This window comes from Sinocyclocheilus anshuiensis, unplaced genomic scaffold (genome assembly GCF_001515605.1).
Source record: "Sinocyclocheilus anshuiensis isolate Anshui unplaced genomic scaffold, SAMN03320099.WGS_v1.1 scaffold207, whole genome shotgun sequence".
NCBI classification, from domain to species: domain Eukaryota; kingdom Metazoa; phylum Chordata; class Actinopteri; order Cypriniformes; family Cyprinidae; genus Sinocyclocheilus; species Sinocyclocheilus anshuiensis.
The window spans coordinates 824,791-837,636 of record NW_015551045.1 but is presented as its reverse complement, the minus strand read 5'-3'; the positions used below and the strand labels follow the sequence as shown (position 1 = coordinate 837,636).

Sequence of the window (12,846 nt, the reverse complement as noted above, 5' to 3'; positions counted from 1 at the left end):
TCATTACACCAAATACACAAAATAATGTTCTTTTTAGCAGCATCATATGACCCCTTTAATATATTTATCTGCAGTATATTGGTCATTGGAAAGCTTGCACTCTAGATACTGGCTTCCATTAAAAAAAAATCCACAATGACCACTAATAATAGTCTAATGTAGTCATTATAATTAATTTTATATAAAGCTATTGAAGTCTCTGGCATGTGCGCATTGTGTGTGTGTGTGTGTGTGTGTGTGTGTGTGTGTGTGTGTGTGTGATCAGCTCCAGACAGATGTCCCTACAGTCCTGTCTTGATGAATGCATGGAGGCCTTGGATCTGTTCCTCAACAACCACTTCAGTGAGAGTTTGGACAAACTACGGCCACGGTGGGAGAAGTCTTATTATAATCCTAATGTGTTTCTGTCATTCTTTCGTTCAGTTTCTCCTCCCCTCCAGTATCTGTGTGAGTGATCTTAAGAGCAGGCGAGCTGTTTAGTAAAGGTGTGGTACCTAACATACCAACCCCATAAGGCTCTGTTTTTCAGTCAGATGCTGCTGTGAATGTGCTGGTCTCTGAAGCACTTGGTTAGTAGTAATTGTAGATGTCATCCCGTGATAGCATGCTTTATTTCCATTGTGATCGAGTTGCATCAGGTGTGCTCCCTTGTCCAGGATGTGAGGTGTTTACCTAAAGATCACACCCTCATGTCTGACAATAGTCCTGCACACAGAGCCACTTCATTAATCTTTGGCTGGGAGAGTGAGTAACTTTATGCTGGGAAGGAAACCACATGCTTAAGTGACTCCAACCCTCATTTTTATATACAGGCCCACCTGGGAAGTACGTAATTCTTGGTTTCAGACTATAAATCTTTATTTTATTAGTATTTGATTACAGAACCGGCTTTACTGATAAGATGCGCATTAAATATCGCATGTCGCACGCTAATTTTAGGACAGTTTCGGGCTAGTCTGTGTTTTAAAGGTGCAGTTTATTTTAAAATGTTTTCTTCAATTTCATTTTAATTTACAGAGACAACTATAAGTAAGCCAATCATAGGTTAATATCCCTGAAGAACTATCAAAACATTGCTCTGTTTGTTTGAAAATTCTGGCATTGCAACGTCTCAGCCAATGGCATGCATTGGGTGGCGGGACTGTCTGCGTGTTTGACCAATGACAGACTTGGGAAGTTACTAAGGGAATCAGTTTAAAAACAATTTCGTTTTGTTTAAATGTTTATTAAATTAATGTTTTAAAGGTGTAGTTTTGTTTTCATTGTTATTTTCTCTAATCCCATTTTAATGTATAGAAACAACTAAAAGTAATCGTAGGTTAATTTCCCTGAAGAACTATCAAAACATTGCTCTGTTTGTTTGAAAATTCTGGCATTGCAACGTCTCAGCCAATGGCATGCATTGGGTGGCGGGACTGTCTGCGTGTTTGACCAATGACAGACTTGGGAAGTTACTAAGGGAATCAGTTTAAAAACAATTTAGCTTTGTTTAAATGTTTATTAAATTAATGTTTTAAAGGTGTAGTTTTGTTTTCATTGTTAAAGTATTTTCTCTAATACCATTTTAATGTATAGAAACAACTAAAAGTAAGCCATTCTTAGGTTAATTTCTCTGAAGAACTATCAAAACATTGCTCTGTTTGTTTGAAAATCCTGGCATTGCAACGTCTCAGCCAATGGCATGAGTTAGGGGGCGGGACTATCTGCGTCTTCGACCAATGACAGACTGGGGAAGTTACTGAAGAAATTATTTCATTAAAATAATTAATTAAAATAAGTCATTATTTTTAGATTCTGTTTGGTGTGACAGATATTACACACTCCACTCTTTAAAGAAAACAGTTTTATCTATTTATGAACTTGAAATGCTTTTAACAAATTTTATTAAAGTGGCTTATGAAAAATGCAAATTTTTTGATGCAAGGGTTAAAGTGGTGTCAGAAAATGACAGAAGACAGATTTAAGCACCTTTTACACCAACGCCACGACCGAAATCGAATGCTTCCCTACTATATAGTATGCGAAAACATACTTTTTTTAACGGTCGTGAAGTACGTTCAAATTCAAATGTAGTACCTACTCTTACAGAATGTAATTTCAGATGCACCACTAGTATTTTTAATCGTTCTAATTCTATGAAAATAGTGACGTTACAACTATATAATTAGATTCACTTTTAGAGTGATTTTTTTTCCAGCTGATGAACGGTAAAAACATTGACGACCAATCAGAATCTACCCGACTTTAAAGAGCTCAAGAATTTAAAGCGGCACACGACAAAACTGCAGTATGCACTTATAATAAACAGAATATTATTTATTTATTTTATTGCTTTAAATGATCACTTTAAATGAAAATATTTTATATATAATATTATAATATTTATAAATATTTTGTTTATTGCTAATTGACAGGGCTTTAAAGTGAATAATTATAGCATGAAAATACTGTACATTTGGATAAAATTATATACAAATTATGTAAATTTATTCATTTCTTTTAAAGCTTTAATAATTTTGTCCAAACACATTTTTTATTTTTAAATATTTTTGTGTGCATCAATATTAATAATTTAAAATATTTTAATAATTTATAATATATATAAAATGTTTCGTAAAATATGTTTCTGGGAAAACTAAATTTCGCTGGATTCACTTTCAGAGCAGTTTTTTCCCCCACAGGTGATGAACAATAAAAACATTATCAGGTCATTTCACTGCTAATTGCACAAGTCAGTTGAATTCTGATTGGCTGTTAAAAAACTCGAGCATTTAAAGTGGCAGACGACAAAACTGCAAGCTGTGGACACTATACAGTTATTTAGTTAGTTTATAGTTATCATTCTTGGTGTGAACAGGCCTTCATGCTTGCATCACCCTAAACGAAAAAATGCGTTAACCACTAAGTCAAAGTGAAATGAATGCGTGTTCTTGCGTGAATGTGACAGGAACATAAGTGTTCAATACTGATAGAGTTAATAATTGCGTTCACTTTTTTGCATAGAGAAGGTTTAAGGCATTAACCTTCTTTATATTTAACTAGTAGCCTGCTGTGTTGGAGTGTGATCTCATGTTGTGTATGTAAAAGCATGTGTTGTGTTGTATTCCAGGGCTAAGGAGAGCATGTATCACGCTCTGATCTATGCCACAGTGTTAGAGATGCAGGCCATGATGACCTTCCAACACGACGACATAGTGCATGCTGGGAAAACGATGAAGAGTGCTCAGGAGGTGTGCCAGAGGTAGAAAAAGAGCCAAAGCACTGCATTCGTTTCAGTCATGGAGAGGCCTTCTCCTGTGACCTTTAATTTTTAGGCAAATGGGGTCATTTCCATGTCAGCTGACCTGATCCAGCGGCTTTGAAATTTGCTTGCATTTGCATGGAGATGGAACTGTGTGGCTTTAAATGACAGGCAGTTGGTCATGGCTAATGAGGAGTTTTACTGGCCTTACATAACATAGATTAAATGGAGTGGAAGAGATGCATATATGTCCTACATATAGCATGTGCTTCCCATGTTACAATGCAGCACTAATCCAGATGACTGTGTATGGGTGGATTCACCATAGCAATGGTCACACATCAGCTCACTTTCAGTTTGCTTAAGAAACAGTGAGTCACAAGGCAGATCCTTCTAAGTGATCTCTTCCTAAACCCCTCCAAACATCCTCTTGGGAGAGTGACGTTAGTTTGTGTGTGTGTATAGTGTGTGTGTGTGTATATATATATACCTAAATGAGTTTACAAAGTGAAAAACAAATGTTTCAAATTGTATAACTAATATTTAAATTTGTAGTTAAAGATGCATGTCAAGTGCCATTTTTTTTAACTTAAAGGGATAGTTCACCCAAAAATAGTAGGAAAAACAAATACTATGGAAGTCAATGACAACCACCAACTGTTTGATTACCAGCAATCTTCAAAATATCTTCTTTTATGTTCGACATAAGAAAGCAACTCATACAGGTTTGGAACAACATGAGGGTGAGTAAATGATGACAGAATTTTCATTTTTGGGTGAACTATCCCTTTAATTGAGCAAATGAATTGGAAGCAATTAGCAGATGCTTTTTTAAATATTAAATGCAATTTAACAGTTTAAAAGCATTAGAAATTACTTAATTTGTTTTTGTAAAATTTAACTACATTTTCTATAGATTTATCAAAAAAACAATTTAAAATGACTGTTTTCTATTTTAAAATATTGTAAAATGTAATTTATTATTCAGTGTCACAAACAAACCATTCTAATATACTGATTTGTTGCTTAAGAAATTTTTACTTATCATTGAAAACTGTTGTGCTGCATAATAATTTTGTGGAAACTGTGATACATTTTGTCTTGATGAATAGAAGTCTTATAGATTAGAAATCTTTTCTAACATTCTCCTGTGACCTTTAATTTTTAGGCAAATGGGGTCATTTCCATGTCAGCTGACCTGATCCAGCGGCTTTGAAATTTGCTTGCATTTGCATGGAGATGGAACTGTGTGGCTTTAAATGACAGGCAGTTGGTCATGGCTAATGAGGAGTTTTACTGGCCTTACATAACATAGATTAAATGGAGTGGAAGAGATGCATATATGTCCTACATATAGCATGTGCTTCCCATGTTACAATGCAGCACTAATCCAGATGACTGTGTATGGGTGGATTCACCATAGCAATGGTCACACATCAGCTCACTTTCAGTTTGCTTAAGAAACAGTGAGTCACAAGGCAGATCCTTCTAAGTGATCTCTTCCTAAACCCCTCCAAACATCCTCTTGGGAGAGTGACGTTAGTTTGTGTGTGTGTATAGTGTGTGTGTGTGTATATATATATACCTAAATGAGTTTACAAAGTGAAAAACAAATGTTTCAAATTGTATAACTAATATTTAAATTTGTAGTTAAAGATGCATGTCAAGTGCCATTTTTTTTAACTTAAAGGGATAGTTCACCCAAAAATAGTAGGAAAAACAAATACTATGGAAGTCAATGACAACCACCAACTGTTTGATTACCAGCAATCTTCAAAATATCTTCTTTTATGTTCGACATAAGAAAGCAACTCATACAGGTTTGGAACAACATGAGGGTGAGTAAATGATGACAGAATTTTCATTTTTGGGTGAACTATCCCTTTAATTGAGCAAATGAATTGGAAGCAATTAGCAGATGCTTTTTTAAATATTAAATGCAATTTAACAGTTTAAAAGCATTAGAAATTACTTAATTTGTTTTTGTAAAATTTAACTACATTTTCTATAGATTTATCAAAAAAACAATTTAAAATGACTGTTTTCTATTTTAAAATATTGTAAAATGTAATTTATTATTCAGTGTCACAAACAAACCATTCTAATATACTGATTTGTTGCTTAAGAAATTTTTACTTATCATTGAAAACTGTTGTGCTGCATAATAATTTTGTGGAAACTGTGATACATTTTGTCTTGATGAATAGAAGTCTTATAGATTAGAAATCTTTTCTAACATTATAAATGTCTTTACTGTCACTTTTGATCTATTTAATGCATCTTTGCTGGATAAAAGTATAATTTTTTTAAAATATTTGAATGGTAGTCTATGTATTTACATTTTTATTTTTGAATTAATAATTTTTTCCCCCCATCCATCTTCCATTAGAAAGTTGTGCCTTTGTGCCTTGTGCCTGATCTTAGTCTGATCACGTGTGGTTGTAAGTATGCTAGACATTCTCATTGTGTGTTTTTTCACTCATCTCTTGAGTTCTTGCTGTTCTCTTTCAGGTTCCGTAAGAAGTCAGGTGGTCTTGGGACCCGAGGAGCAAATGATGATCTTTCAGAAGGTGTGGTTATTCTAGAAATGTCCATCTCACACTGCTATTATAGGAGGAATAAAACTCAAACAAACCTATTATGTGGCACAGTATTCATTTTGAAGTATGATGAATTTGGTAACTTCTAGGCTATAAAGCTAGCTAAAATCAGTTAAAATTTTGTTTAAGATGCTTCATTTAATGACTGTTTTATGATAAAATGTTTTACAAACAAGCTTTAAATTTTATTTTATGTTTTACAGAGCAGCTCCATGCTGAAGTGTGTTATGCCGAGTGTTTACTACACAGAGCTGCTCTCACATTCTTACAGGTTTGACACATTTCAAGTCAAATTTCACTCACAAACAGATAATCTCAGATGTTTTCTTTAAACTATGTGTGCATTTTGGTGTCTTCGAGGTCTTAACCTTAACGTCTAGAACTAAACATCTTTTTTAACCTCGGGTTAAAGGAATTGTTCACCCAAAAAAGAACATTTTAAAATTTTCTTTTTGGGGTGAAAATTTAGCTGAAAATGTACTCACCCTCAGGCCATTTAAAATGTAGATGATTTTGTTTCTTCATCTGAACAGATTTGGAGAAATGTAGCATTACATGACTTGCTCACCAATGGATCCTCTGCAGTGAATGGGTGCCGTCAGAATGAGAGTCCAAACAGCTGATAAAAACATCACAATAATCCACAAGTAATCCACACCACTCCAGTCCATCAGTTAACATCTTATGAAGTGAAAAGCTGCATATTTGTAAGAAACAAATCCATTTTTGACTTCACAAGACATTAATTGATGGACTGGAGTCATGTGGATTACTTGTGGATTATTGTGATGTTTTTATCAGCTGTTTGGACTCTCATTCTGACGGCACCCATTCACTGCAGAGGATCCATTGGTGAGCAAGTGTTGTAATGCTACATTTCTCCAAATCTGTTCCTATGAAGAAACAAACTCATCTACATTTTGGATGGCCTGAAGGCGAGTCAGTTTTGAGCAAATTTTCATTTTGGTTTGAACTATGCCTGAGGCCTAAGGCCACTTTTAACTCCACTCCACTCCAGAGCTCAAATCTGCACCTGATTTCTCATTCTCTGTTTGTTGACAGGATGAGAATATGGTTAGTTTTATTAAAGGAGGAATCAAAGTACGGAACAGTTACCTCATTTACAAGTAAGTCTGTAGCAAGTAAGTGAAGGAAATCTGTGGTTTTACTGTCCGTACATGATTCCGGTTTGTGCGCCAACATCATGCCCTTGAATTGAACTGTTCAGTGAATCTGTCTGCTGTGATGTGAATGACGTCATGATTCTCATGCAGGGAGCTGCACGCCTTCGTCCAATCAGATACAACTTTCAGAGGACCAAATCACAAGCACTTAGAGGGCGGAGTCTCTTTTGGGATTGGGGCTTTCAATTTGGTATGTTGGTCTGGAATATTGCATCTCTATTCCTTATGAATAAACTCCAGATTGTCAACTGTGTTGCTGTTCTTCGTTGTTACACAGACTCTTTCACTGTTTCCTGCCCGGATACTCAAGTTGCTAGAGTTTGCTGGCTTTTCTGGAGATAAGGTGTTTTTTTTTTACTTCAGATGTCTCGAATTTAAAAATTACACTCTTACGTTCTCATTTTTGGAGAGACATGCCAGTGGGCTTGTTCGTGTGTTTTTTGTTGTTGTTGTTAATAGTCTTTGGTGTGTGTGTGTGTGTGTGTAGGAATTTGGCATCTCTCAGCTGTTCACGGGTGCCACCTCTCATACCCTGCGCTCCATGCTGTGCGCCCTCCTCCTACTCTGTTTCTACACCTTCCTCTCCTTTATTTTAGGTAACATGTATTTGTGATACATTATGCATTCGATATCCACATAAAGCAGACATCTTACATCATGAATGCAAGATGTGTTTCTTTAGTTAATTGTGCAACCTTAAGGGATAGTTCACCCAAAAATATAAATTCCGCTGTCATTTTAACGTTTCAGTATGCATTTGAATTTCATAGATAGACAGACATGGTTTCTACAAAAATATGAAGCAGCACAACTGTTTTCAACATTGATAATAATCAGAGATGTTTCTTGAGCAGCAGGTCAGCATATCAGAATGATTTCTGAAGGATCATGTGACACTGAAGACTGGAGTAAAGTGCTGAAAATTCAGCTTTGCATCATTTGAATTGCATCGCAATTGAATTTTGCATTGCATTTGAATGTTTGAAGATTTAGATTGTAGTAATATTTCACACACAACTGTTTTCAACATTGATAATAATCAGAGATGTTTCTTGAGCAGCAGGTCAGCATATCAGAATGATTTCTGAAGGATCATGTGACACTGAAGCTGGAGTAAAGTGCTGAAAATTCAGCTTTGCATCATTTGAATTGCATCGCAATTGAATTTTGCGTTGCATTTGAATGTTTGAAGATTTAGATTGTAGTAATATTTCACAATATTACTGTTTTGCTGTATTTTTGATCAAATAAATGCAGCCTCAGTGAGCATAAGAAACTTCTTTCAAAAACATTTTAAAAAATCACACTGAGCCCAAACTTTTGAACAGTAGTGTATATTGAAATGATGACAGAATTCTCAGGTATTTTTATGTTATTAATAAAGTGATGTTTTGTGTAGGTACTGGAGAGGGGGAGGTGGAAGAGGCAGAGCAACTATTGAAGCCATTTCGACTGCGATACCCACGTGTATGTTTCTGCTTCTGTCTTTCTACTTTATAAATTAATTGATTTCAAATTTCAGGGCCATGTTCACATTTATAAAGATGTTTTGTTTTAAATTATAGTACTTTTTATTCCTTTTGTACTTTAAAGACCACATACAATCGAAATTGGAGTTTTGTGGAGTTTAGTTCATGTGCGCACTCTTTGAGCTGACTCATGTGCTTGTTAACAAATTCACATTTGACAGATTTAAACATTTGAAAATGTGCAGTGTTTGCATTTTTAGAAAACATTTGAATTCAGGCAAATACAGATGTTTGTCTGATATACTATTGTAGAATAAGAATGTCCTCCCCCCATTACCGCCTCCAACCAACTTGCTATTGGAACCTGAATAGGAAAGAAAACGTCTCCGGTTACTGTCGTATTTTCGGTTCCCTGAGAGCGGGAACGAGACATTACAAAGCATTCGCAGTGGGAACTCCTCCCCTTCTCCGAAAATCCGGAAACCTTATAGGATAATGCCAGTACAATAAACTGGCCAGTTGTCGCTAATTATGCAAATTACATGCAAATACTGACAAGTATAATGTGATAAGAGCGACAATTGCCTCAAAATCTAAGACTGAACGCTTGCACTACTGATCGAGCAGCGATCACGGCGACCTTCGCAATGTCTCGTTCCCGCTCTCAGGAAACTGAGGTTACTACAGTAACCAGAGACGTTCTCTTTCGAGCATTCACTCTACATTGTGAAGCATTCACAGCGGGAACAGTATACAATTCCGCTGTGAGAGCGGCAATGATCAGCCTGAACCAAAGGCTAAGACCACATCAAGCATGTGATAGAACAACACACAATTCCCAACCAATAGTGATGCCGCTAGGGAAGCCCGCAGCTGATAGGTGGAACTAGACCAACGAACTTCTAAACTCAGGTGTACCAAATTAGCATATCTGGCCAGAATAAACAAGCAGCTGCACTGAATACAGGGCAGACACAACATCAGTAAGGTAGCACTGTGCAACGTAACAAAAGCACATATAAAAATGTACATAGGCCTGCACAGTGTCAACAGCTGTAAGCGGTAACAAACTGTGCCCCGAACTGCAGCATAGCAATAAACTAGAAGAATAAGTGAGGTTAGTCACTCACCGAAAGCACTTGAGATGCCAAAGATGGCACATCCAACTTGTTAAACCTGGCAAAAGTATTCTGTGAGGACCAGCTGGCTGCGAAGCGCAAATCCCAAATAGATGTGCCTTTAGACCAGGCCCATGAAGAGGCAATAGCCCTCGCCAGGGCTCGAACGGGGGTAGAGAGAGAGTTTCAGAACCAGTGCTAGGTCCCACGGCGGCACCGATGGTGGGCATGTGGGATGTAATCTCCTCGCTCCCCTGAGAAATCTGACCACCAGAGCATGCCTCCTGATCGATTGCCCGTCAACTGAGGAACGAAACAAAGCAATAGTGGCCACATAAACTCCTGTTATCTAGAAAATGACAGCTCCCCGGGTCTATGTCTCTATCACAGCACCATTTCACAAACACTCCCCATTTAAGAGCGTACAGACGTAGAAGGTGCCTAGTAGAAGGTGCATGAGACTCAGTGAGCTTGTCAAGCACACGGGACGGACAGGGCGCTTAACCCCCCTGTGACCCCTGAAGTAGCCACACATGAAGGCTCCACAGCTCCGGGCTGGGGCGCCATATCGAGCTGTTCGCTTGAGACAGCAGGTCCCTCCTGAGGGGGATTCGCCAAGGGGGAGCCACCAGCATCTCCCTGAGGTCTGGAAACCAAAGTTGAATCGGCCAGTTCGGGGCAATGAGGATCACCGACACTCTCTCTTCAGGGGGCCCGGCCCCCAGTTTATCCTATAAGGTTATCCTGGTGTTATCCTATAAGGTTTCAGGATTTTCGGAGAAGGGGAGGAGTTCCCACTGTGAATGCTTCACAGTGTAGAGTGAACGCTCGAAAAGGAACTGTGCTAGTCAAGCCGTAACATGGGGTCTTCATTGGGTGTTTTTGGAGCTCATGTTCTGATTATCTCTCCAGGGAGCGATTTTCCTCTTCTTTGCAGGTCGAGCCGAAGAAATAAAGGGCAACATTGACGAGGTGAGAAACGGGAGGAGAACATTTACCAGAACAGATCATTCATAAATGCTGATTACTGAAATATCAGTCATTTGGAATCTGACCACATAGCATTTCAATGGTTTTAAAGACTGGTTAGAAGACAATTAAACTATGGCTTAAAACACAAGGGTCAGAGAGGGGTGGAAAATGGTTGTGAAAAACTAAATGACAATGTTTTTTAAGAAATTGAGGCTATAAATGGACTTCACTAATATTTTGCCATTATTGTATCTCTGCATGTCCAGGCGGTGGCGCTGTTTGAGGATGGCTGTAAGGCCCAGCAGGCCTGGAAACAGTTTCATCACATGTGCTACTGGGAGCTAATGTGGTGTTTCACCTTTAAGAGGCACTGGAAGATGGCGTACTTCTACGCGGACCTGCTCAGCCAGGAGAGCCGCTGGTCTAAGGTGACCCGACTGCTCCAATAGAACAGTTTATACAGAAATTTTAAAGGCCCAATGACAATGAATTTATCACCTGAAATCTAAAGTTTTAGTATAAATCTAAAAGTTCATTTACATTATGTTCTGGAGAAATGACTAAAAGACCAATATCCTTAATAATGCTTAGGCAGTATAGTTTACTGTATGTCTGTGAGAAACACCTGTGTCATGGTTGTCTAACTGGGATCTGTATACATTTCTGCGTCGCACGTTTGAAACGGCCTCCACCTGGAATTGTAAATCAAGTGTGGGATTTTATTGGTGCTGGGAAAAAGTCTGCTTTGTATATAATGCAAACTAGAAAGCAATGCAATTAGTTTTCCATGTTTTGCCCACTTTAAAAGTGTTTAAACCCTTTGTCATCTTTTAAATTAAAGTATGTCATTTATTATTATCATCAGATAAGCATTATAGTGGTATTTTGATTTGGATATCATTGCCAGGATTATAATATTTGTCCACCAAAATTGCCAAGTCAGAAAACAAGGGATTCAAAGTATTCTTCAAAAGCAGGATATCTTCTAAAACTAAAGGCAAAATTACATATTTCTTCATGATTGATGAAATGTTCTCAGCAGTTGGTTAGTCAACAGTAGCGTTAGTCAATATTTCTGGTCTAATTGCAGACAGACTTCCTCCTTGGAAACATCAAGTAAAACCGTACAGGTGCAAAGCCTGGGATTGAGCTGTATTTAAAAAAAAAAAATTGAAGTTATGCTACAGCGCAGCGATTTGAACAATGACTGCCATGTGTAAGCTGTGTAAATTGGCTTTGTGCGTCTTTGCCAGGTTTTTGTTTGAACTGGTTGGTCCTGTTGCTGGTTGTGATTACGTACAGTGTGTTTCCAGTGTGCAGAAGGATTATGATGATTTTCTTGTTCTCTCTCAGGCCATGTACGTGTACATGAAGGCGGCTTATCTCAGCATGCTTCCAGACACAGAATCTCAGCCATTCGGGGATAATGAGGTGGATCTCTTTAGGTAAATACACTCACAAGTAATTGCACTGCCAACACAGGAGCAGAAATAAACTCTTTCCTAGTGTACATCTCGCTTTCTGTGGGTTTACTGGATGTGTGTTAACATGGTATCAAAACTGAGACATAAGCTGACTGATGGATGGAAATAGTTTTTTTTTTTTTTTTATTCCCGTTCACTTTTTCGGTCTATCAGACAGGTACCAACATACAAGCAGAAGATAGCGGGTAAATCTCCACCCACAGAGAAGTTTGCCATTCGTAAAGCAAGACGGTACAAAGCCAGCAATCCAATTAGACTTCCTGTTCCCGTGCTTGTAAGAATAATGCATTGCGTTCAATACACTTCTTTCTAAATGCTTTTTACTTTTATTTTCTGTTATAAGGCAATATATATATACTTTAAAGGGTTAGTTCAACCAAAAAGGAAAATTAGCCCATAAATGACTCACCCTCAAGTCATCCTACTGGATTCGTCTGAAAGAAGAAAGTCATATACACCTAGGATGCTTCGGGGGTGAGTGAAACGCAGCCTAATTTTCATTATTGACTGAACTAACCCTTTAAAACAGAGGCAACAACATTTCTATTCAGAGTGTACTTCATATTTCAGGAGATGATGTACATGTGGAATGGTTTCTCCATGATCAGCAAACAGCCTGAGCTGACAGAGGGCATGATGGAGATGCTGTTAGAGGCAGAGCGCACCCTACAGGCCGCTCCAGGTAATGCTACACAAAGTCCTCTGTGCATTAAAGGGATAGTTCACCCAAAAATGAAAATTTGATGTTTATCTGCTTACCCCCAGGGCATCCAAGATG

At 37.7% G+C, this 12,846-nt stretch overlaps 1 protein-coding gene across 2 annotated transcripts in view; it reads left to right on the top strand.

Moving 5' to 3' along the window:
• The window catches only part of zgc:158403 (tetratricopeptide repeat protein 39A), a 19,782-nt gene that overhangs the window by 2,444 nt on the left and 4,492 nt on the right, over window positions 1–12,846 (top strand). Inside the window, exons 2-15 of one of the 2 annotated variants that reach the window (XM_016451345.1) lie at window positions 266–370; window positions 3,110–3,241; window positions 5,753–5,811; window positions 6,045–6,112; window positions 6,904–6,968; window positions 7,116–7,215; window positions 7,303–7,368; window positions 7,513–7,621; window positions 8,425–8,492; window positions 10,525–10,584; window positions 10,851–11,012; window positions 11,938–12,029; window positions 12,222–12,342; window positions 12,639–12,750. In XM_016451345.1, the coding sequence (XP_016306831.1) occupies window positions 266–370; window positions 3,110–3,241; window positions 5,753–5,811; window positions 6,045–6,112; window positions 6,904–6,968; window positions 7,116–7,215; window positions 7,303–7,368; window positions 7,513–7,621; window positions 8,425–8,492; window positions 10,525–10,584; window positions 10,851–11,012; window positions 11,938–12,029; window positions 12,222–12,342; window positions 12,639–12,750 (1,319 nt within the window). The remainder of the gene's footprint in view (window positions 1–265; window positions 371–3,109; window positions 3,242–5,752; window positions 5,812–6,044; window positions 6,113–6,903; window positions 6,969–7,115; window positions 7,216–7,302; window positions 7,369–7,512; window positions 7,622–8,424; window positions 8,493–10,524; window positions 10,585–10,850; window positions 11,013–11,937; window positions 12,030–12,221; window positions 12,343–12,638; window positions 12,751–12,846) is intronic. The other variant, XM_016451346.1, reaches the window with a different exon arrangement.